At 38.8% G+C, this 26757-nt stretch overlaps 1 protein-coding gene across 2 annotated transcripts in view; it reads left to right on the top strand.

The window, feature by feature from the left end:
* The window catches only part of Tacr3 (tachykinin receptor 3), a 70568-nt gene extending 44455 nt beyond the window's left edge, over positions 1-26113 (top strand). Inside the window, exons 4-5 of one of the 2 annotated variants that reach the window (XM_004866255.3) lie at positions 20570-20766; positions 22169-26113. In XM_004866255.3, coding sequence (XP_004866312.2) covers positions 20570-20766; positions 22169-22481 — 510 coding nt within the window. In that variant the 3' untranslated portion in view covers positions 22482-26113. Of the gene's footprint in view, positions 1-20569; positions 20771-22168 lie in introns of those variants that run through there. The other variant, XM_087198691.1, reaches the window with a different exon arrangement.
* The last annotated feature ends 644 nt before the right edge of the window (positions 26114-26757 follow it).

The raw sequence follows: 26757 nt of genomic DNA on the forward strand, positions 1-26757 counted from the left end.
ATTTCTTACACCTGACACAGTTAAAATAACATACAGAAATCTCCATATTTTATAGCTTCCTCAGACATTATCCCATTAAAACAAAACTTATAGTCAGTATAGAGTTTATGCCATGCATATATTATTCATCATAAAAATTCAGCTTCCCTTAGTATTGAACCATACTGAAAACCACAACAAAACAAAACTCACAGCTACTTTCTTTCATAGCTGAGAAAACCACTTCAGTATTTTTCTGGTCCATAATTTAGCAACATCAAAGATAAACTGCCTCATCAAGTAAAATAATAGAGAGGTCCTTTAAAAGAATGACAGAGTGGCAAAAGAGATACAGTTAAGTTTAAGTATTGCAAATGTCCGTGGCATTTTTGATAGCCTGGCAAATATTTCCACAAGTCTCTCATTCTGCCCCAGGCCCTTAGCTTGTGACACCAGCTGTAAATCTGTTCCCTAACCACGGAAATCCTTTCCACAAAACCCAAGAGTACATGAAGAATGGGCTGTTTGGCTTTACGTCCCTTTGGTGGGTAGTAAGGAAACAGGACTGATTGTGCCAAGGCTGTGTCTGCTGGAGCCGTTGGTAAAAGGTGCCCAAGATCAGCTAGCAAGCTACACACATGAGTGGCTTGGGCTCTCCATGACCTGGACTCAGTAACAATGTGAGCCTCAGTTACCTTTCCTGACACCTGCCCCGTAGGATTCAAGGCTTGGGTAAGATAACTGGCCAGGAAAGTGTTAAGAGAGGACACACTCATTTGCGAGAGCTGCTATAACACTGGTCACCAACTGGGTGGCTTAAACAAACAGAAATGTAATTTCCTACAGTTCTAGAGCCCAAGATCCAGGGGTCAGTGGGGCAGATTTCTGAAGCCTCCCTCTGTGGCTTTGGGTGCTGCTCCTCTGGCATCCTCACAAGCTCTTTCCTCTGTATCTGTGCATCCTAATTCCCTCCTCTAAGACAAGCACCAGGCACCAACATTGGAGTCCAGCTTCATGATCGCACTTTAGCTTCAGTTTTGCCTCTTTCAAGGGTCTGTCTCCAAATTCAGTCACAGTCTGGCCAGGATTTTAACATACTTATTTTGGGAAGTGGGGGGGGGGGGAGCAATTCAATTCAGCCTATAACAAAGAGATTGTTTAAGGTTTTTAGAAATTGAGGGCTGAGTGGTCAGTGGTCAGTGGTCCTGGTGCCTGCCTCGCCAGCACAAGGTCCCAAGTTCAATCCCTGGTACCAAGAAACAAACACAAAACAAAACAAAACAAAGATTTTTAGAAATTGATCGCGTTGGTCCCAGTCACCTCAGGAAGTCTGGTCGCCTCCTGGCCCCAAGCAGGAACACTGCTCCCTTAGGAAGACAACTGAGAGTGCTCCTGAGGAAGGAAGGCCCAGACTCCGCCCACCTCGGGCTGACAGTGTTGCTCTATATCTGAGGTCAAAGTGAGAAAACTATTTTGCTGCTTGTTGCACTTGAAGCTCCTCCCCTTTTTCTCCTCCCTAATCACCCAGATTCCCTTTCTCTTCTGCTTCTCTTTCTCCATCGCTACCTTAGGGAAAACAGTTTCTGTCCATATGCTTTTCCCTTCCCATCCCTACGCAATCTTTGTAAGAGGGAAAAATCACAGTCTCCCATGTGAGTCCATGGCATCTCCCTCCCCCTCAGCGCTCCCAAAATGACTCTTACCCCGCGCTGTGATTTGGTCCAATTCCTGCTCATCTGATGTTTTCATTTACTGTTATTCACCTTACCCAGATTGTAACTAGCTTCATGTGTGTCGTGCTTTCAATTTTCGTGTGTTCTGAATGAAAAAATGTAAATTTTACTGAGGATTTGGGAGATTCATCCAAAATGAATTTTCTTCCCACAGCATAAAATTCCTTTCAGCATTCGCTCCAGTCCGTTCCCAGGAAGCGAGAGGTGTCTCTCCCCGTCTTTCTCCCTTTCCACTTTTCCTCTGGCTGCTCTGCCTTGACCCATTTCCCTGCTCTAGAAAGACCACTCACCCATACTTTTTAAAGACAGATTTAGTACTCTTCTTACAATAAAACCACAGCACGATTCTATACTTCAGTAATTCAGAACGTGCAACTCTCACCTACGAATACATTCATCACACCGCTCAAAAAACCAAATACTCTTCACAGCCCATTTTACTCTCCTACAAGTTAGAAGAGGGTCATAAATATAAAAATTCTATTTTTCTGTTCACCATGTTATACCAGTACTTTATCCATGTGATTACAGTTATTTGCTGTATGTCTTTTGTACTATTGTCTCTGCACTATTTTGATGTCTTCTTTCAGAGTAGAACTCAGAAATTTTCCTCTACAACCTTTAGATTTCTAAAATGCTGTAACTCTTAGTACATCTATATGATTTACTCAGTGTATTTCTGAGTTTATGGCTTTGTTAAATTATTCCTATGCTTCCCAAACTGTCTTTAATCTGTGTTTATCTCACAATCTTTAGAATCTGTGGAAAAATACGTCATGATTAGTTTGTGCTTTTTGATTCTCAGGTATTATCCTCCGATTACTTTTGCCTCGTTACTTCATCCTTCTCCAAAGAGAAGTGGCCGCATTACACAAAGCTCTGAAATAGGAATTTCTAAAGCCTCTTGCTGCAGCCATGTAAGCCCAGATCAGGAAAATGATTTCCTCTGACACCCAAAGGAATACCGAAATCTTTGCAGAGTGAACCTGCCCAAGATAAAACTGCCCTAAAATAACTGAAAACACAGAACACCAGGTGCTTTTCTAAAGGAAATTGAAATTTGGGTAATAATTAGAATAAATAACAGATCCTTCAAATGCCACCTACTCCAAGTAAAGGGCAGAAGGTCAAATATGAAATAATTTCTTTCATCTATAAATCCACAAATCGATAACTTGTGAGTGGTGTTCACAAGTGTATAAGCCTCAGCTAATCCACCTTTGACAGAGTGTTTTTATTTTTAAACTAGGTGTTATGGAGAAGCAAATGTCACTTTTTCACTTACTTGATTGCAAATACAAGCCAGGTCTCCATCATCCCAATGCCATCCCGCCATAGGATTTCACAAGAGTTTCCTAGATTTCATTACCAAACCAGGGAGCTCCTCAAGAAGGACTCTGCACAGGGTCTCCAATCCATTGCTGAGCCAATACATAGCTCAACTTACATTTATGTAAGGATCACCCACAATACACGAGGGGGAGACCCTACATCTCGCAGCTCTGTTTCTATTGCTCCCCTCCCTTCCTCAGAAAGTTCCTAGCATTCCAGCAACTTTAAGCAAATGATTCTATAGTGAAAGGTTTTACCCACTCCTTCCTCATGTGTCACAGGGTGAGGTGGGAAGCATAATCGGAAGCATTTTGCTATGATAATGTCACTAAATTTTAAAAATGGATAAGACACACTATACTTGGATTGCAAGGTAAAAGACACTTAGCCATAAAATAAGCAAAAGAAACTATTTTAGCGCATGAAACAGTCACCCCCGTTTTGCAAGCAAAGCACAGTCTCTGTGATTGTGTGATTCAGTAGCACAGAGCAGATTCCTATTTCTTGGAAATGTTTAGCTTTGCACACATTGTTTTCATCCAATTAGAGTACAGGCTATATCATTTGAGTGGAAAAAATCTACAGTTTTACTTATGTGGATTTGAAATATAAGGAGAAAGTATTAATATATTCATTTTGAATCATTTTTCCAAGGGAGTTGTAGGTGTCCTCCAATGTGACGACAGGTTGATCCAGCAGATCCTACTACTGCTGTCCCATCTCTCATTTTCCCTTGCATTTGGATTAGTTGATGGTACCTTATTTGAAGCGCCATGACACTGCCAAAAACCAGCACTTCTGCTGTCCCTGAAGAATTTCCAGGATTGGACTTGAATTCATTTCAATATGGCACTTTGGGGTTCAACTGGCCACAAATTGCTAGCTAGGTTCCCTATCTAGGGGTCTCATTCTGCCATTTCTCTCTGGTTCCTGTCTTTTCAAGGTCTTCATGCACAGGTTACCTGTGTTCCAGATCCTTGGACCCTCTTTCTCAAGTATAACCTCAATATACATAGATAGATAGATAGATAGATAGATAGATAGAGAGAGAGACAGACAGACAGACAGATGCGCTATTCTGCCATTAATGGGAGCAGGAACTCTTAATTTTTTTAAGAGAAATATCCTTTTAATGGAAACATTTTCTAAAATACATCCTGTCATTTTTCTTTGGCTCTGTCTTTTATGTTGTGTGGTGACTGAGAAACCTATGTTAATTTTTTTCTTGTAACTTAAAATTACTCAATATCCTGCACAGGAGTTTTTTTAGCATCAGTCACCTAATTTCTGATGTTACTGATCTGTATGAATCTATAGCATTTAGCTTTCTTTTCTAGAATATCTTATTTCCCTGACATTATGTTGAAAGAGCTTGAATTTAATATTTTAAAATATATTTCTGCAGTAGTCAAAGCAGAGGGTATTACCCTTTCTCTGAAAATATTAATGATCTAAAAGGGTTGATATGTAGACAGGTTAATTTTTTTTTTGTCTCAAGTGAACTTCACGAGTCAGTACAAATTGAAATCTTAAATACAAGCACAAAAAAGATATCGAGAATTTAATCCTTGGATTAATTTTATATCTGTATATTGCAGTTAACAACTGAATGGTCATTATAATCTCTTCGTTTTTTGGCCTTTAAAAAACATTTATTGTCTTTTTTATTATTTAATTCATATTTTATTAAGGAAGTTTCACTTCCCTGATTTTCCAGTAAAGCTGAGACAAATGTCAAGAACAGAACATCTGTTCTTTTTCTTCCTCTGCTAATCATCAGAGTGATTGTTTTCTGTGGGAAAGCTTCTCAAGGAGTAGCTGCCGTCTATTATTTAATGGAAGTAAACTGTGGGAAAGCGGTGAAGCCATTGTGACTGTCCGGCTTCTTAGTTTTTAAGTTGCAAGAAAAAAATGGCTTCGATGCCACCTCCAACATCTGTCACTTTTCATTCGCACCAAGGGTTGCAGGAAGGATTGCAAACGAGGAACTGCTTTTAAAATTCTCAGTAGCTGCATACCTTCTATAACAAGATTGGACACCCATACTTAGCTCTTCAGGCTTCAGTTTTCCCCCTCTCCCACACCCACAATCAGGTCAGGCCATGGATGAATCATTTCAAATATGCCTATAAAGTAGTAATATCTTGGAAATAAAGTAAAAGTGAATATCTCACCAGCTCCTGGGTATCCCAGAACCTACCACTCACATTCTCATGTCATCCTCACAATCCCAGGTGAGGAATGTTCTTGCCTCTTCTTTATTAATAAGATTGTTGATGTTCAGAAAATTTAATTTTCCCAGAGATGCATAACTAATTATTAACAGGGCCTAGACTTAAATCAGACCCTTTGACTGCAATGCTTCTGATGCTGCAGTTCACTGCTTTGCAGTGGAGACTTCAGGGCTTGCCTGGAAAGGCTCCGTGGAGAAAACCTCCTTCCAGGCACCATAGAAAAACCTTTTAAGTGGAGGGTAACCTGTTTTATATATTTTTTTCAAAAGTCACTCTAGCTGCTGTCTGGCAGTAGAACACGAACAATAAGATCTCAAATTATGTGATGAGAAAGAAATCATGCGACTATTTGATCTCTAAATTTAAAACTCCAGTTTGTCAAATGTCATTGTTGAGAAGTGCAGAAATATATCAAGTCACAGCACAATATACAAAACTTCTAATGCCCAATGAGGAAAAAAATATATGGCATCTTAGGAGATCAGTCTCACTAACATGCATTTGTTCATAATAACAAGTTTACTGTCTAGACAAAACTTTTATTCACCCTTTGCTCCAGAGTCCTCCTCCTCTACTTCTTGATATCTTTGTTCCAAGGGAAATGCTTGTGTTAGACATTTGATTGTAATTGAAACTGGGCACTTCTCACCCACACAGACGCATTTGATCAAGCAAGCTGATGAATATACCACTAGCATGGCACTTAATATCTAGCAAGTACTTGAAAAATTTTAGTTTCCCTTCTGCCTTAGGAGATAACTATTTGTACATTACTGCTGCTGTTAGAGGTGCATAGCTATTCATTATTCTCTTTGATAAATAGTCTCATGGAACTAAATGTATCTCCATATTGTTGTCCTTTTCTGAATTATTACAGTAAAAGGCTCTTTCCTTTTAGCATTGTTAATATTGAGGAAAGATATATTTACTGTGGAGTGTAAATAGATTACACTGACACAATATCACTTTCTACCAAGGGAAGTTGATGAATGCAAATAGCTTTGTGAGCACTGGAGAAATAGAATGCAGTGAATAATGCATGCAAGTCTTTATCTTTCTCTATTAGTAGCATATAAAAAATTCAACGAAACGGGATAATGAAGCTTATGCTGTAATACCCCTTGGCAGTTCCTTATTATATGCTTCAAATTTTTGGTCTCCCTAAAACCAGTCCAGTCTCTCAGTATGTAGCTTCATTTTCACTGGAAAACATATCCCATGGGGAGAAATACATTGCTTTCCTATACAATCCATTCTGCACCAATTTAGCTGATGGTGTTGTCTCATACCTTATTAATTCCACAAACATGCCTAGGCATACGGAGCACTGATCATTAACAATCAGGAATACATTGGATTAAATTAATATAATTTTTCGTCAGTGTTATCCTCAGTATAACCCTCTATCTTCTCCCTTCTGTTGCAGGGAGAAAATGTCTAAATCTGGGGATGCCTTTCACTCTTACTGTCTTGGAAACCATCAGCCTTCAGTTGTACTCTGTCATCTCCAGGGTAATTTCAATGGCATTCAAACAGAACGTCAAATTTTAGAAAATTATCTTTGATTTCCCATCTATCCTGATATCCCTGTATCATAACCAACCAAAACAACCAAGAGTCTTATGTATTCCTTCTCTCTCTCATCTACACTGTAATCCTTTTCCATTTGGATTTTTCCTTCAACAAAAATGCTTTTATTCAATTCATTGCTCGTCTTCAATCCTCATGGTAACTGTAATTTCTTGTCTTAAAATTTAGGATTGTCAATCCTTCTTCCTAAGGGGAGTGGTGTTCCTCTTTTGACTTTTCTAACCACATTCTGATAGTTTTCTCACCAAATCTTTGTTCCTTCCTATCTGACTTCAAAATATCTGAATTACTCATGGCTTGGTCTGGGCTATTTTTCACTCTTTGTTCTTTGAGCAATTTATTTTATTCTCATGACATTAAATATCACCTGCCCCTCACTGATTCTGAGATGTAGGTTGTAAGTCCATATTTCTTCCATGAGCTGTAAGTTTATATAATCAGCTGCATTCTTGACATCTTTGCTTGATGATTTCTCAAACATTTTTAAATTTTAGTGTAGAAGACTGACCTTTGAGATTAAGTCTAGAGGTCTGTCATGAAAACAAGCTCCTCCTGCACTCATCTAAACATCAGTGAAAGGCATTTTCACTCCCCCAGATACTATATTCAGAAAAGAGTCACTCTTGAGCATTCCCTCTCTTCTACCCATAATTCAGTCCAGCACTAGGCTCCAGTGACTCTCTGCCCTAGAAATATCCCCCATCGCTCCACTTCCTTCCAACTCCATTGCAACAGCTTCTCCAAGATCCTCTCGTGAGTCACCATGACCACTGCAACAGACCCCCAACTGGCTTCCCAGCTCTGCACTTGTTCTCCTCAAATTCATTCTCCACTCACACCCAAGAGAATTTTTAATGTAAATTAGTTCATAGAATCTGTTTATAATTTTCAATGGTTTCCAATATACTTGAGAAAAGAAATAAATTTTTAATCCTCAAAGCAGTGCTCAAGACCTTACAGGACTGTGCTACATCTTATTCTGCCAAGCTCATTCATAAGTTGTTTGTCTTGCGTACACTATGTCCTGTGACGTGTGCTCACCATTGTTGCCTAAGCCCACCAGCCTTTCTCCGCTTCCCAGTCTTCAGTCAATCAGTCTCCCAGGTCTCAGGGCCCGGAAGGATGTGACTGTCATCGCTCTTGGCCTTTCTTAGACTGTCTCTAGGTTTCTGCTGAAATATGACATCCTCAAAGAGATCCATTGCATTCCACAATCCAGATACGTATTTTTCTCCATAGAATCTATCATAGTTTTAATAAATGTTTATGACTTTGTTTAATCATTGTGTCTTTAGTTAGATATAGAATTAAAATATATTAATTTGTCAAGGTATTTCTAGAGTCTGGGATCTTGGTTTCTGTAGAAAAACAGCATTCTGGGAGAGCATTTGTAGTGTAAGGATACAATAAAATAAGCAAAAATAATTTCTTTATTGAAAGATGTGTTATCACATGCCTCAAATAGCTATTCTTTCCAAACATCCTGCTAAACACCGAAGGCAAAGATCATAAAGGGTATTTTAATTTAGGTGTAAAATACTTTAAAGTATTTTTTATTTATTTAAATAATAGTTTTGATGCCTATTGTGTTCATGACAGGGATAAACACTGGTAAGATAAAGATAAATAAACCATGCTTCTTGCAATTCAAGTGTTCATAAAATGAATGGGGAAATCAGATAGCCTTAATCAAGGAATATTTACTGAAGGTCAGGAGCTGTGCTACATTCTAGGGAAACAAAGATGAATAACACGTGTGTCCTGCTCTGAACTGAAGGAAGCAGAAACATACTGATGATACCAAGTATGTTGTTATAGAAGTCTGACCTGCTAAATCTAATTAGGATGTGTGTAACACACTGCCTAGAGAAGTAAAGGATGAATTCAGAAGGCGGACTTGAGGTGCTATCCACAGCAAAGGGGAGAGTTTTTTCTACACAAAGAAATGGGATCAAGGGATTCCAGGCTTTGGAGTAAACATGTGCAAATCATGGAGATTTACTTCCTATAAGTAAAATATGGACAAAAACATCATTTATGCACCATCCCGTCCTAGTTCACCAGAGGTTGTAGAGGAATATGTTCATTTTTGTGACAGATCCAATTTTCTACTAGATTCAGAAAGGAAATACTATCTTAAATATTCTAGATTCATGCTGTTTCAAAGAGCGTAAAAAGCCAGCTGTCAGAGCATCTTAAGATACTAGGCTGCTCAACATTTCAGACCACAATATGAAAATGACACTGTATTTTAAAGGGACTAATTATATCAGCACAAACACAACTTATCTGTGGTTCTGGAAAAGGATGTCAGCCTAGCCAGTGATGGTAAACCTTTTAGAGATCGTAAACTGCAGCATGCATGCCATAGGTTCGCCACCACACTCACCAGTCATGGTTTCAAGTTGCCAGATCTCTCCCTGAAACTCCTGGGCCAGGGAGGCAGGAGATAATGCAGCACCGTGATGCCAGCAGGTTGGCAGACAGTAGATTGCGGCTCTTTCCTCTGCTTGTTCTCTCCTCCAGATGAGGTCACTGAGGCAGAAATCTTCTTGATTTTCTCTCCTTTTGTGAATTTCAAAGGTCTTAAGCCCTATGAGTTGATGTTTATTTGGGACTAAAAATAGTGCTTGTGTGGTTTCCAAGTGCAAGGGATGTAGGAGCTGTCAAGAATTTATACCTCTGGTCCATTTCTTTTCAAATGTACTCTACATAAATGAAGAACATGGACGTGGTCTGTTCCATATGAGCAGATAGAACATTGGAGTCTCCATTATACAATTTTTATTCAGAGGAATGTCTGTGTTCATGTAGATTTAAATAAGCTTGTCTCTGACCTCAAGCTGCCTACTCCACCATTCCAATTCCTTTCCTCATTCTTTTCTTTCTTGAAGAAAAAGTTTCATCTCACATTATAGCCTATTCCTCAGAGGAGTGAGATTCTGTGACTTCTCCTCCACCTAAGCATCCCCTAAGCATGAAAAGGGAGGAAAGAAGCAATGACTCTTTCTAGGGGTCTTGAGAAGTTGGGTTTATTCAAAATAAAGTCTTGCTAATGAGGAATTAAAGAGACCCAGTAATCTTAGCACTGAATTTGCCCTTGCAATCTTGACAAATCACTGCCCCTCCTTGGCTTTGAGTCCTTCATCCATAAAATGGAGAATTACTGCCATGGTCAAAGATCTGTCATGAAAATTCAATGAGCTCCTGTATTTGAAAGTTTTTTAATGGATATCAAAATCCCTAAGCCTTTCGCTAAGATCAAAGGTGGACACAACTCCAAGGACTCATCCAACAGTGCTTGTTTTCTGACCAGGGCTCTTTCAGAGCACAAACTGTGAGGGTTATTTTCTTTCGGTGATTCTTGAAATGAGTTCGGGACCCCTGGGCTGATGAGGAGTGAGGCCCACATGTGCTGAGCAGGCAAAAGCAGCAGAGAATCAGCGCCAACAGAAGTTGACCTTGGGGAGGTGGTAAGACAAAGAAAGGGAAATAGATGTTTGAAAGGTAGAATGAGAAAGTCCTAAAATAGATCACAGGATGAAAATGCTGCCATGCCTTCCAGAATTTGCAGGACAAAGCTGCGATGGAGGTGCAAGAACTGCTCTCTGTTTTGTCAAGATATAATATAACCAACCAGCCCATCTCTCTGTAAGCAAGAGCAGAAAACTGCTCAAAAATCTTGAACTCCCATTCTTATTACAAGACTGCCTCTTGTACTCTATCATGAATAGGCATTTTTGTGTATTGTGTCTGTGGTAAATAGTATACCTTTATTCCATTTTTGTGTTAATTTGTCAAATATATATCTTTAAAGTAGATGATATTTTTAAACCATGTTTGACATTATTTCCTTTTCTAATGTAAGAGAAGGCTCAAGAAAATCAGCTCCAATATTTATAGTATGTGGGAATTTCATCGAAAATTATTGTTGAACTTGGTCTTGATTATTTGGATCCCTATAATACTGGTAAATGAGTCCATTTTTATTATTTTTTAAACCATGGAAGTTTCCTTTCTATTTTCTATTTTAATTCTCCTCCTCTAAAAACAAAAGTTTAATCATCTCTGGTCCTTGAAAGGTAAATAGCTAAATGTGATACTAAGTAGTCTTTTGTTCTTACCAAAGAGACCACTCTTCAAGATAAGGCCAACTGACAGATTCGGTTGGATTTCTGAGTTGTACAAAAACCAAAGCGAATCTCTGGCCTCACTCAGAAAGCAAGCGTACTTGGCCCTTGGGCTTCCTCCTCCTGCAAGGAAATTAGCATGGGAGGCAGAGCTTGTGAGGAAGGACCTAAGAGAGGCTGCAGGAAGGAAGGGGAGATCCTGGCCCTGTCCCTTAGTGCTGGCAGCAGTGCATAGGCGATACGAAGCCAGTCTGGAGATCCCTGTTTGATTCTGTAGCCTTCTGCTTCCTTCTTACTGGAGTGAAGCCACACAATGTACTGTCCTCAGCATCTCAAATGTTGTACTTGAGACTTCTGCTCAGGTTGCCATAACAAAATATCTCAGGCTGTGTATCTGAAACCACAAAATATTTATTTTCTCATGATTCTGAACCCTAGAAGTCTGAGACCCAGGAGTGGCTGCTTCTGAGAACCATAGAGGGCCACAGCTTTGTGTCTTCACATGTCCTCTCTCTAAGTCCATGTGCTAATCACTTTCCCTTGAAGGTCACTGGTCATGTTAGGTTGGTGCCCACACTAGTGATCTCATCATAGTTTAATTCAATTACCTCTCTAAAGACTCTGTCCACATATAGTCTCATTAAGGACCTGGGGATTGGGACTTCAACATATGCACTTGCAGAGGGTACAATTCAACCCACAGTCCTCTGTCCCAGCTCCCCCAAATTCATGACTTTCTCACATGCGAAATACACTCACCCCCTCTGAATAATCCCAGAGCCTTCGCCCATTCCATTGTCAATCCTAAATCCAAAATCTCACTTATATTATCATTTAACTGAGGAATGGGTGAGACTCCGGGTAAGATTTATCTTGAGAGGAAATTCTTTTCAAGCTGTGAGCCTGGAAAGCCAGACACTTCATCTGCTTCCAAGCTGCAGTGGTAACAAAGTCATGGGGTGGACATTTGCATTCCAAAGGGAGACATGAGGAAGAGAGCAGATCATGGGTCACAAGCAAGTCTGAACCCTAGGTAACAGAGGCCATTTAGTGTGGATGCATGAAAGCAGCTCTCTTTAGTACAGCAGAAGCCCCACTCCCTTGGCCCCAAAAGCACCTTAACCCTCTGTGCCTGGGAAGCAGTAAGCCCTGCACCCCCGCTCTGCCCTCATGGTGGCCCTGGCAGCTTTGCCAATCTCTGAACTGCTTGGAGGGTCTTTCTCCCTTTCCTTGAAGGATAATGTAAGCACCCAGAGACCTCTGTTGACCTGACCTCATGGAATCCTAAAAGTGTAATTGCTATTCTTCGTTTTATCTCCTCTGTCAGCTTAAATCCAAACTTGACAGATTTTAACTGCATAATCTCCTCTGTTTCAGCCTTCTGCTGACTTCTTGATCAAAGACCCACAAGTCATGATCTTCAATCTCTGCATCAAATGGTGCCCCAGCCACCCCTCAGTGTTTGCTCACAAGCATCCTTTCTAATTCTTTGCAATACCAATAGTCTGGGAATCATCTCCAAGTACTGGCAGCTCTGTCCTCCAGCACCTCCTTCAATTTATCTCTGTCCTCTCACATTTTTCCACAGCAACAAGGAGAAACCAGACCATGCCATCCACAGCTGTCATAGAAATTTCCTCAGTAATTATCCAAGCTCCCCCTAATGAGTTCTACTTCTGTGAAACAGTAAAATACAATTTGGCCAAGGTCCGTGTCACCTTAGAAGAATTGTCTTTACTACAGAGTCCAGTAACATTTTCTGCATTCCATCTGAGATCGTATCAGAAGCCTCTGTAATGCTCACATTCCTATAGCTATTCTGTTCATGATCATATACGCACATCTCTCCTGTTCCCTTCCTTTCCTTCTGAGACCCCACTAGAATTGCATTTAAAATACATCTTTACACCAAGAGTCCTTTCAAGGCAGCCTACATTTTTCTTCCATTTCAGAATTCATTCTGTCTGTTCCAGTTACCCATGTCCAAAGTCTCTTTTGCTTTTTATATTTGTTATAGCTGTCTCCTGCTCCTCAGCCAATACAAAGTTTGTACTGGTTTGCTAGTGCAACACGGTATCACAGGCTTGGTGGTATAGATAACAAAATTTTACTTTTTGACAACCCTGGAAGCTCGAAGTCCAAGAAACACTGGCAGCAATGTTGTTTCCTTCTAGGGCAGCTCTGGTGGGCACAGGTGGCATCTTCTCCACGAGTTTGCACGAGATCTTCCCTCTGCATGACTGAGTCATAACCTCTCCTTCTTAGAAGGGCACCAGTTGGGAGTAGGGCCAACTGCTTTAAAGGCTGTATATCCAAATATAGTCATACTCCAAGGTTCCAGTATTAGGAATTCAACATATAAATTGTAGGGATACAAAATTTGGCCTACAGAAAACCTCTACAAGTTATCTGTAATTTATTTTCATCATCGCATAAACTCAGTCTCTGTTCCCTGTACGTCACTGTATTCCCTTTTTGAATGCCCCTCCTCTTTTCATTTTAATGACTACAACCCTTTCTTTGGTTTAAGTTCATCATAAGCCTAAAATCTTACAAAAAAAATTTCAATAGAACCATAAATGATGTTTAAAATAAAACGGGACCACTGACGTATAAAGAAGTAAATTACAAACACGACACAACACACATGCCCAAATAGTTTCATATCTGCATATATGTATATATAGGTTTTTCCGTTTGTGCTTCACGTAATTTCTTACAGGCATTACACTAGACTAATGTTAACTGGGTGTACATGTTGGATTTGGCAATAATGTCCAATTTCTTGCTGACATTCATATAATGTTCTTGCATTCTCACCTTATCCTGACATTGCTGCCCAAATCCTGTGCATCCTCTGACCCACCCTGCAGTTCCCACAGCTATGTTCTTATTTTTCATTTAGAGCTGAAATTCTTAAGCAGTGCTCAAAATGGAGTACCGAAACTAAACTTAAACAGCTCAGGAAATTTTAAATTGACGTGATTGTCATTAATTTTTTCTTTAACACACTTGAGAATATGTTTTTAACTTGATAATTTGTGGCTAAAATAGGCAGGTGTGTAATTTTCACTTCAGGAAATGCAATGGCCCGTTCAGAGACACTTGTGCAGAGTAAGATACAGAGATGTGGTTGGATACGGTCCAGGGACAGTTCTTCAAGTTGTGTGCTCTGAGGAGCTTCTAAAGCAAGCAAGAACTTTCCTGTCACACAGGGCTACTTGCAGCTCAGACATTCACAGAGAATAAACCCTGCCTCAAGAATATGACTCCTAGGGTTTTTTAAACACTTGGCAGTATTTTAATCAATTTCTCAGACTGATTCTTTCATGACCTAGACCTCAAAAATCATCCAGCATACTCTAACTGAATGTGACAGATAATAACAGCCACAGGCATTGGAGTCTAACCTGCACAGGATACAAAAATTCAAAGATTTTTTTCCCCATTGATACATAAGGAAAAGGTACTGATAGCTCATTCTCATTAACATCTGACATGCATTTCAGTCCAGCCTCCATGGTTAAAGTGGATTATTAACTACTAAAAGCAGGCACCGTGGCTCTGTAAGCCTGCACCACCTGTCCCCACCTCTCTTGCCCCTCCCACTGGTAAGCTCCTACCAAGGACAGTGGGTGGCTGCAGCCACACAGGTTGCCATGGAAATAACTCCCGTTGTGTCAGAAGCAGGATATGTCTTTCAGCTTCCAGAAGTGCATGACATCAATCGACCTTTCAATCCGGTTACAGTAAGATTTGTTAAGACATGATAAGATTCGAATCTTCCCCAACCCAGAGTGCATCTCCACTCAGAATCTCAGGAGCTTCGGTGTTCTACCTACGGATCACCTCTCCTGCTGAACATGCTAGTGCCATAGTCCATCCAGCTGTGCAACACAGTGCTAATGCTGACACATTTGCACATTTACCACTGCTCAAAATTCCTGCTTCCTACAGTTATTTTCCGTAGCATTTCATGAAGACGATGATTATGATTTTGTGATTTCAGTATTTCACAGAACAAAACAATTTCTCCCTTCCAGGAGGCTGCTTTTGGATGTATATCAAAACTAAGGTCCTGCAAGTTCAACAACATTCAAAATAACACTGCAAGATTTTGTCAACCAAGGGTTAGGGTAACAGTATTTTATAGAAATACATTTTTTAAAATCACAACAATTGTTTCACTTTAGGAGAGTCTTTTTAAATGGTCTTTAGAGTTTTCCTAAATATCCTCAAATATGTTTCTAAATCCTTTGCAAAGATGTCCTAAAGGCCCTGGATAAGTGAATTGGAAGTTATCCCAAAACTCCAGTCCTTTCTCCGTACTTTTGTGGACTTTTTCCATGTCAATAGCAGAAGTCACTTGAAAAGACTCTGATAGCCTTAGCTATCACTTTACTATTGTTGGAAAACAATTGCATGCATAGACAATTTGAGTCAATTTGTATAAAAAGATTCACATAAACTCCAAGTTCAACTCTCATGGATGCTTTTTTTTGCTCTTAACATTTATTCAGAATGTAATTGAATGTTTTATATGTTCAAACAATACATTCTTATGTATTTTTTCACTCATTCTCTTTTCCTGGATTTATTTACTGGGAAGGGAAAATGGCAGTACAATAAATGTCTTGGTTCTTTTATATACACATGCCCTCTTTAAATGTAAAGAACAAATGATACCAGTAGTTAAGGACTGAATAAAACCTTAGACATGACATAACCACCTTTGTGCCTTTCACTTTCTTCCATTTTTTATTTGTTTTCATTCATTTATTTAAAACATTCTGATCACCCTTTATTTTTAATTAAGTTTATTGGTACAATTTAGATATGTAAAATGATCACATTCATCATAGGGAATTTGTACCTATACATGATACTTCTTTTTTTCCATTCCCCTCCCCTCCCTTCAACTCTTTTTCCTCTCATTTACAAAAGCTTTGTTTCCATTTTATCCTTCTTTGCTCATTTTTTTTCTTTTCCTTTCTTCCCTTTCCCCATCCCACCAGCCAAGTTCCCCTTCCCATTCAAACGTTTTCTTTCTATTTCACAATATCTCATACATTTTGATCCTTATTTACACATTCAGTTTCTCACACCAGAGCAACAATGTGATATTTACACTTGTGTCCGATTTATTTCACTTAAGAGTATGGTCTCGGGGTGCATCCGTTTACCTAGAAATATCTCATGTGTCCTACTAATGGCTGGGTAGTACTCTATTGCATATAAAAAGCAAACCACATTTTCTTTATCCATTCATCAGTTGATGAGCATTTGGGCTGTTTCCAAGATTTAGCTATTACAAACTGTGTGGCTCTAAACATGTGTGTGCATATATCGCTGTGGTATGATGTTTTTCTTTCAGGGAGATACCAGAAAGAGGAATAGCTGGTTCAATGGAACCTCTAGACCTAGTTTTTTTTAGGAATCTCCACACTGATTTCCACAGTGGTTGCACCAGTCTACACTCCCACTAACAGAGGAGAAGGGTACCTTTTTCCCCACCACCCCAGCAGCTTTTGTTATTGGTTGATTTCATTTTCTTTTTTTTTTGGTACCAGGGATCAAACTCAGGACCTTGCCCTTGCAAGGCATGCGGAACCACTGAGCTAAATCCCCGGCCCTTTGATTTCTTGATAATAGCCATTCATTCTGGAATGAAAGAGAATCTCAATGTTGTTTTAATTTGCATCTCTCAAATGACCAGTGATGTTGAGCATTTTTTTGATATATTTATGTGCCATTTCTACTTCTTCATCTGAGTAGTGTGTATTCATCTCAGGTGCCCATTTTTGGATTTTAAATTTGGGGGAGGTCTGATTTTTTTTTAATTCTTTATATATTCTAGATATTAGTCCTTTGTCTGAGGAACCATTGGCTAAAATTTTTGTCCTCTCTGTGAGTTGTCTCTTCACTCCATTGTTGATTTCCTTTGCTGTGCAAAAGCTTTTTTTTTTCTCTTTAGTACCCGGGATGAAATCTTACACTTGTGAGGCAGGCAGCGGAAACACTGAGCTAAATCCCCAGCCTGCAAAAGCTTTTTAATAAGATGAGATCTCAGTTGTTGATTCTTTGTAATCTTTCCCAGGCAACTGGGATTTTGTTCATAAAGTCTTTTCCTACACCTGTGTCCTCAAGAGTTCTACCTATTCTCTCTTCCACCAGATTTAGTGTTTCTGTTTTAATATTTAGATCTTTGGTCCATTTTGATTTCACTTTAGTGCATGTTGAGAGACACGGGTCTAGTTTTAGTCTTTGACATGTGGGAAGCCAGTTTTTCTAGCACTACTTATTAAAGAGGCTGTCATTACAGTGGATGTGTTTGGCCCCTTTGTCAAAGATAAGGTGGCTGAGTGTGTTTGGAGTTGTTTCTGCTTCATCTACTCTGTGCCATTGATCCTCAGGTCTGTTTTTATTTTTGTTTTTGCCAGTACCATGATGGTTTTATCACAGTGGCTCTGTAGTATAATTTCAAGTCATGCCGAAAAAGCATTTCACAAAGGTCAACACCATTCATGATAAAAATCCTACAGAAAATTGGAACATACGGTATTTATCTCAATCTGACAAAAGCCATCTATGACAAACCGACAGCCAACATGATACTAATTGGTCAGAAACTGAAAGCTTTTACTCTAAAATCAGGAACAAGATAAGAATGCCCACTATCGCCATTCCTATTCAATATAATTCTGGAAACATTAGCCAGAGCTATTAGACAAGAGAAAAGACATAAAAGGAATAAAGATAGGAAAGGAAGAAGTTAAATTACCATTATTTGCAGATAACATGATTTTCTACATAGAAAAAACTCCACCAAAAGATTTAATAATGAAATTCAATAGCCTAGCTGGATACAGAGTCAACACTCAAAAATCAATAGCGTTCTTGTACATAAATAACAAACTCACAGAGAAAGAAATTACAGAAACCATGCCTTTCACAGTAACATGAAAAACAATGAAATACTTAGGAATCAATCTAACAAAAGAAGTAAAACATCTTTATATTGAAAACTACAGTACTCTGAAAAAGGAGATCAAAGGGGATATCAGAAAATGGAAAGATAGCACTTGCTCTTTCTTGTTGGTTCTTGAAGAACCAACATAGTGAAAAGGGCCATACCTTCAAAATTGTTATACAGATTTAATGCATTGCAATACCAATAGCATACTTCACAGAGCTAGAGAAAACTTTCCTAAAATTCATTTGAAACCAGAAGAGACTTAGAATAGCAAAAGCAATTCCGGGCGACAAACTGAAGGCAGGGTGTATCACAATCCCCTGCCTTGATCACTCTTTATTGTGAAATATTGTCTAAGTGGCTGGAATACATCAAAACAAGCAGAAATGTCTTTTATATTCTGGCTCAAGAAAAGAAAAAGTAAAGTAAAAACAACTGAAAAGAAGGAGAAAGTTAATGGTTTCTGGTTGTGCAGAAAGGACAGGCTTGATTTTTTTAAATATGCTGGTCAAAACAGGACAGGAGTCACAGGAAAGAAAATGACAACTGGACAAAGATTCTTAAGGAAATGAGCAAGTTAGCCAATAAGAATAATCGGCGGCAGAGCGCTCCAGGCAGAGGGGGGAGCCAGAGAGAAAGCTCCAGGGTGAGAGCTCGGCTGGAGCTTCCCCAGGAAGAGTAGACTTCCTATATTCAAGAATAAAACTGTCAATAAACCTATTCCTTTCTGTCTCGTGTCCCCTCAGACTAGTTAGCAGACACCATTCAGTCGTTCTTCATCACAGTAGACAAGTACACTCTCAAAATATTATTTTCAGTTGTACTGAAATATTTTTATACTCACATTTCATTGCCTTTTAACAAAGATTTTACATTTTTACTTCTGTTATTATATTGTAAGCTTCAAAGTAAGGCATTTGTCCTCTGTCATTATATTTCCCACTATGATTTCCCAGACAAAAATGATATTCAACAAATGTTTTCAACCAGAAGAAGGAAATGAAGATTTCAGAGTCTGAATTTTCAAGACCCATGAATCACAGTGGTCAAATTTTTTAGTCTTTGCTTCAGTGTCTAATGTGCAATTAAAAAACAGTAATTTGGTAATCATGTGCAATATTCCAGATATGTGAATTAAAATATGGCTCTGACTAGACGCCACTAATATGTAAATATAATAAATATGAGATAACATGCAGAAATGTGAACGTCATTCTTCAGAAAAAAAATACAGTTTGACAAATCCTGAGGAAATCAAAGGACTTTCCATGGTTGCCCAATGATGACATTCTGTGAGCTGTTGACCCAGATTTTCTGCTCCAGTGGCCAATTTCCCATTGGGTCAGCCCCGGTCACCTGGTTGTACAGTAGTTAGGCCCTGAGGGGACCTTCGCCTTCCATAGTAATCCACTTCCTGTTTTGTCTATTTCTAGAATAATGTCTCTCATGACTCTTAACCTTGCCAACTTTCATCAGAATTCATAACTTTATGGTCAAATGACAAGTCCAGATCGTAAACGATGTATTCTCCTAGTTCTAACCTGCCTCATAAGATTTCCTCTGATTTTTATTACCCTGACAGCTGGTAAGCCTCAAAATTATTTTAATATACCTTTTTCTAGACATTTTATAATGTCCAGATCTATGAGACTGATTAATGATGAGATACATGAAATAAGATAATCAGAAAGTACTGAACACAAAGCCATGCTGCTCAGTGTCATCAGTGCCTTTGGTTCTAGCTTTCATGTTTCCATATTTATAGACATGAACTAGAGACACACAAAACATCCTCCCACTCAACCTCTTGTACAAATGCTACATTGTCCTTCAGCATTCGTACATTCTGTATCTATTGAGCTCCAAGCATATAACCATGACCATGGCCTTCCAGGTTACTATGGTTCAAAATGATGGAATCCCAGGAAATGCCTTAGTGCTTATCAAACTCCAATTATAAGCCAGTCATATAAGCCGATTGCCTATTTACACACTTAAAGTTAGTGGATGTTCTTCAGACTTTTGTAAGTATTCATAATCAGTATTTAAAGCAATTTTTCCAACATAAAAGAAACCAAATTAATTCAGAAGGTTGCCTACTGAGCATGGTGTGAAAGAAATCTGAATGTCCTTAAGCTACAATCAGACTATAATACATAATGGAGAGCAGCCCAGCCGCTGACCCTTACTGTGCCCACCTAGTGACTTAGTTGCTTTCCCTAAATATAATGGCTCCACTCTTGTGCAACATGAGCTCCTGCTTCCATCTCCAGTGGATCTATGGGCTTTTGTAAACACTTCCTCCAGGCTAATTAAAATACATTTGTTTATGTTTCAATCAGTGCCACTCATCATTGGGTAAGTAGAGACGGAATCATGGCACAATACACTTTCTGGAAATTCACCTTCATTACTTTCCATATATAACATCTGCATAATATGTCTCTTTGTATAGTACTCTTCACCATTTTTAATATGTTGACTATTCCTTAGACATGCTGTGTATTTTAGGTGGAAAACTATGGTTTGCAGCAAGCTACTGAAATTATTACATCTAATGATTTTTTAATTTCCCCTAAATGACTTCTTTCTCTCCAGGTTGTAAAAATGATGATTATTGTTGTGGTGACCTTTGCCATCTGCTGGCTCCCCTATCACATTTACTTCATCCTCACCGCAATCTATCAGCAGCTGAACAGGTGGAAATACATCCAGCAGGTTTACCTGGCTAGCTTCTGGCTGGCCATGAGCTCGACCATGTACAACCCCATCATCTACTGCTGTCTAAATAAGAGGTAAAAACAGGGCTACTGGGCAAGGTTCCGTCCCCCCTGCCTTCTCTAGCAGCATTTGTTGTCCTAGTTCCTAGGTGTTCATTTAAAAGCCAGAAAGAAAGGAGATGTCAAAATCCACTGAAAGTACAGAGCCTGATTTTTTAAGGTTCCCTCCTGCTTTGTGGAGACTGCATGTTCAAAACAGTGTTCTTAGAGGTTCTGACTGGGCAGTTTGTCTATGGGCCAACTTCTCTCTCCACGCCCTTCAGAATTTTACCTGCCTGAGAGAGAGAAATGCCCGCATGATTGAAGGTAGTGAACTGAAACTGTGTTGAAATCCAGGAGGGAAGGAAGGTACTTCCATGGGTAATTCCTGTAGGATGGAGAGACTGAGGCATGGGCAAGTGGGCTGTATTAGAAAGGGTAATCTGTACAGACTTCAAAACAGATGTTTCTGGGCCCGGAGATATAGCTCAGTGGTACCCTGCCTGCCTCACAAACACAAGGTCCTGAGTTCAATCCTCCACACATAAAAACAAACACAAAAAACCATTTCTGTGCGGGTGTAGAAGCAGCAATAAGAAAAGGGAAAGATGTTTGTAAAATATTTTTAAAAGTGGGGACATTAAGACTCAAATTTAAATCTACATAAAAAGTTGACATGTCATTTCTAGCTTTAAAAAAAATATTATTTAGTGGCTCAGTGCATAGATTTCAGAGTCGACAATTCCCTTCTAAGCCGAGGTGCGCTATGCGCTGACAGTCGGCTCTTTCTGGAAGTTCAGTGAACAAGCTAAATCTGAGCGTTCTCAGTTGGAGCTGCACCACACTGGGCCTGAAGTTTGTTAAATACTTAATTAGCTCAATTAACACTCACTCTTCTTCACTAATTGCACAAGCTGCCTCTCAGTTTAAGCCACCCACAAGCAGCACATCTGCTCTTAATTGACTTAGTGTGATTTATGAAGATGAAGATTTCACACTTCCGTGTATAATTAGATAAAAACATTAATAATTAATTCTCAGGTTAAATGAGACTTTTATTATAAATGTGTGATTTTTCCTAGAGAAGCTATCTTGATACACAGTATGCCAGTTTTAAGCACCCTAAGGAGCCAGCCTAATTCAGTCGAGGTCACATAAACGTGTAAAAGTATGACAGAAAACTACACGGTTTTGGCCTGTGGATAACCTGGTGTGTGCTTTTGCGAGGTGGTAACTTGCTGATCATTCAGGAGAAACTAAGATCCCATTAGAATAGGAACGTAGAAGCCGAGTGCCAACACTGGGGCCTAGACTCAGTTTGATTAGAAGTCAAGCTCCAAGCGGAGCTGGCTCACAGGCCTTCAGCAGGGTTTCCCGGGGCCTGGGGGAGTGTCCCTTGGAAAGTGATCTATCCTTTCCGTGGCCTCCTTCTCCTCAGATTTCGCGCTGGCTTCAAGCAGGCCTTCCGCTGGTGCCCTTTCATCCACGTCTCCAGCTACGACGAACTGGAGCTGAAGGCCACCAGGTTCCACCCGACGCGACAGAGCAGCCTGTACACGGTGACCAGGATGGAGTCCATGAGCGTGGTGTTCGACCCCAGCAACGGGGATAGCGCCAGGTCCAGTCGCCAGAATAGAGCGACGGCCAGAGGTGCGGACTCGGGGGTCTGCTCCCGCAGGAACTCCAAGTCCACCTCCACCGCCGCCAGCTTCGTGAGCTCCGCGTACACCTCGGTGGATGAGGGATTCTGACTGCTTGCTGGGGTCAGGGTCGCTGCGGGTGCCCCTTCTCCTGACACCTCTGCTGTCTCACACTCTCTGGAAGCAGAAGGACAATTTTTAGGCAGCTGTGCTTAAATTGAGACAGACTGCACATAAATATAACAAAGATGCTACTGAAATATTAGCTCCCTCACCACCACCCCCAAACACAGCAAAATGGGCTTTAAGTGTATCCCTTGAAAACTCGAAATCATATGCCAAGCAAGAATATGTATCTGAAAAATATTTGTAAAGGTTTCAGTTTTGCTCTTTTAAAAATTGCCGTGTACATTTGTGACACTAAAATGACATAGTTTTTTTCCAAAACATTTAAGTTTAAAATATAATAGTGAAGATAAACCAAGACTGAATAAAATGAAATGTTTTCAACTACAGACATAGAATGGAAAAGTTAAATGACTCATTTTCCTACAGTCGTGATGGAAAATTAACCTCAAAAACTTAGAAGCAATGGAATCTCAAGAAAACTCATTTTGTACCAACTTTTAAAGACATTCAAATGAAAAGGAAACTTAATCAAATCACTAGGTTTATCTACATGTCTTTCTCTTATTTTGTCTGAGAAAGTCATTTCAAAAGAAAAAAATTACATGTAATTTTGATCATTATATATTTTAAATGCCAAGTTAAGTTGTAGTCAAATTTAAGACCTTAAAGGAACAAACAAAACTCCTATGATCCTCTTTATTTTATTTTTCACAGACTCTTGTTCTAATTAGGTAGGTTGTAAGATGCTAAAGGGGCCTTCTGAGGCAGAGGGAAAGAATCCCATTTGCCTCTGTAACTGGCTACAGGCTTTTAGGCAGGAACCATCCACAGCCACACGAAGGTGTGTAGGTGGACAGGGGCACCTCCAGGCTCCCAGACAAGTGTTTCTTCCTTGTAGCCCAAGGGAAAAGTTTCAGAGAGGAAGTTTATCAGCCGTATCCTGTCGTCCTCCCCCTCCCCCTCCCTCTCCCCTCCCCTTCCCCCTCCATGGAAGAGGGAGCACAGGCTAGAGGAACTTATCAGAATATATGTCATATCCTGAGAGGAAAAAGTTGTAAGAGTTGTGAAAGCAAATATAGCTCAAAAAGATTAATGTACATGTAGGAAAATCGGACAGGAAGTAGACAGGTGAATCAATGCTTAGAAAAGCAAGATGCATAATAGTTTGGATCCATGTGAACATGTACCAGGTGAGTGACTGTAGCCCAAGGCCTTCCACACAGAGCCCTCTTTCTGCATAGATAATTCCAGGTCCCCCCAGAAAGGATTCTGAAGAGACTCCCATTTTACTACAAGAATATATATATATTATCTGAGACCAGAATAAACCAAGGAATATTTGTGAGTGTAGAATTTCTCTTCCTCGGTCCTCACAAATCACCTTTCCTTAAATTAGGAATACTGTCAGTCCTGCTCAAGAAATCACAACCCCTCTGAAAATTTGAGTGTGTTGTACAAACATTTTCAAAATATTGTTAGGTTTTGCAAACTGTCTAAAATAATTACCTGTAACATTTATTTGATTGTTATGCCTTCATCAGTATCAGAACCAAATAACTTTTCTGAAGGTCAGGGTAAAGGCAATTATCCAATGGCAAGTGATAATCTGTTGCTATCTAATATTAATCTCCCAGTCCTACTTTGGAGCCAAAGTCAGAAATAATCAGTTGTTATAGTGTACAAAGCCTAAACAGCCTAACCACATGCGTTTGAGTTGCATTCCTTTTAATGACACCAATAAACACAAACAAATGCAACAATAAATGTGCAGACATAAACAGCCAGCCAATAAATGTAACATCGAGAATTAAATTCAAATTAACTCTGAAACAGTGTAAGTGATCTTTCTAGGGTTGCAACAAACAACCTAATAAAGTCTGTGAAACGTGTGCATGTTTTAGATAAACAAATTTATTATTACTTAGAATCTAATTATTTGATTATAATGTTTTAATATGTTCTTTCCTTAAAAATACATGCTTATCAAACATGAAAGTGTCAAAAATTCTGAGGATGCCATGAGAGAGGTATAGCTTTCTTCTTAAATTTAAGAATGATGGGGAATAGTGTGTCCAAGACATATAGGACCATCTTCAGCTGTAGAATATGAGTGGAAAGTTTGGTCTTCAAATCTCATATAGTCAGCCACCAACAAAGTCCATCTGAAAAATGTAACTCCAGGTCTTCACATATGGTAGGCAAATTTTTGCTATGATATTTCTGAGGAAAAAAATAGCACCCTGATCTCATTTTGTTTGTTTGCAAGTTTTTCATGAGTAGATTTGTTGTGGTCTTGCTTTCTAAGCACCATTCTTTCTAGTGTGACAGAAATATCGTCCAGATCATGTCTCTTAAAGTTTTAAAGAAAAAATGACACCATTCTCTCAATAGTCACGGCTTTTAAACTAAGATTTAATAGTTAAATTCAAGAAATGTAAGCAATAATAGTAAAATGAATAAAAAAGAGTTTAGCCCTTGTGTCTGGATTTGAACACTAAAAATTATAGAATAACGCCTGTGCAATTCAGCTTCAGTGGGACTCACTGTAAATAAATCTAGGCCAGTGTTTTCAGATTTGCCAAAGTTTAGAAGAATTTGCCTCCAAAGTTCACTCTATCCCAATACTAATGTCCAATGTTAATCTTTTTCATTGCTTGCAGTCAAGGACTGCTCCTCAGGACACTGGGCACATAGTTAAAAATCCTAGGTTTATTAGATTTAGATCAGCATCTGAAAAATCTAAAATATGTTGAGAGAAATCTGAAAAAAAAAGCCTTGTATCCTTCTAAGTATTCTCTTTTTTAAAAAATGTTAATAAAAAATAAACGTTAAGTTTTCATTATTTCGCATGTGGACAAAGTGAAATGCTTAGGAAACTCTCAAAGCAAATATGGTTTTATAGAATCCAATCTAACTTTTTTTAGTAGTCCAGTATGCTGTTGCATTATTCTACCTCCTAACTTCATAATGGTGACATTTCTGACCCAGCAGCCAAATTCATATTTTCCGGCTCCTGAGAATCTCTTATAAAAAGAGATCTGTCCAACTTCAAAGCTCCAACACCCTTAGAACGCACACAAAATACCAAGAAGCTTGGAAAATCAAACCTGAAAAACAAAATAAATGTGAAAAATCAATGCTGGCTACCCCAAATTTGGATTTGATTTTTGTTAATGCAAAATTTCCTCAAAAAACCTCTAATCGATATCAGATAAATTATTCCATCACATTCAAAGGCAGGAGGATTAAATCAATTCAAGTGCTAAGAGTAACAATGTGAGTTCCGTTTTCCTTTGATGGTGTGCCAAAGCTAAGGAAATCGAGTGTAACATTAGCCATGAAGAACAAGAAGATTGTAATAATTTCCCTGCGGGCCAAACAGGAATGGAGAATCACATTCCGTGGAGCTGTTCAAAGTCATTCATTGTGTAGTTTACTATATATTACTGAAATTCTGTGTGTAAGAAATTAATGTACATAAAATTTGTAGCTAGTGAGTAAAATATTTTCAAGTTGTGGCAATTATACTGAGTATGTTTAATAAACTCCATCCTCTGTATATGTGATAGTATTTGGCAGGTTTAAATCCTATGTTTTGATTTAAATACATTAAAAATAATATGAAAAAACCCTAATGTTTTCCTATTTCTATCAAACACATATCACAGAGGGCCTTATCTTTTCTAAGCATACTTATCATGACATTGTTCAGCCTTCCTTATTTTTCCTCATAAGAATGCCTGCTTATATAGTATTATATATGTATTATATATTATATTAATATATCAACATTATTTTTTGTTAATATATTAATATATCAGTATATAATATACTCTTTTATATTAATTATATATAATATTATTCTGCTCTTCTCTGATCCACAGCTCCATTTCTTTGGCTCTTCACTGTTCTGTAATTGCCGACTACAGTACAATCTCAGGACTCTTGCACCAATTACCAATTCTGATTACAGTGCTGTCTGCCAAGGGAGAGGCAGGGCAAACTCTCACATTCTTCAATTTTTCTCCCAATATTGACTAAAGGCTTAGTCATTAAGAAGGTACAACAATCATAAAAATATGAGTACCTAACAGTATCCAAAGTTATGAAACAAAAGTTAAAAGTAAAGAGATAAATGAACAGTTTTATAGTAATAGTTGAAGACTTCAGCACCTCCCACATTCAATCATGAATGGAATATCTAGAGAGAAAATCCATAGTAAAACAGAGACCATAAATATTATGAATAAACCAGACC

The sequence above is a fragment of the Heterocephalus glaber genome, unplaced genomic scaffold, assembly GCF_053883595.1.
Source record: "Heterocephalus glaber isolate CG9 unplaced genomic scaffold, H.glaber_assembly_v1.0 deba00001688, whole genome shotgun sequence".
Lineage (NCBI taxonomy): Eukaryota > Metazoa > Chordata > Mammalia > Rodentia > Bathyergidae > Heterocephalus > Heterocephalus glaber.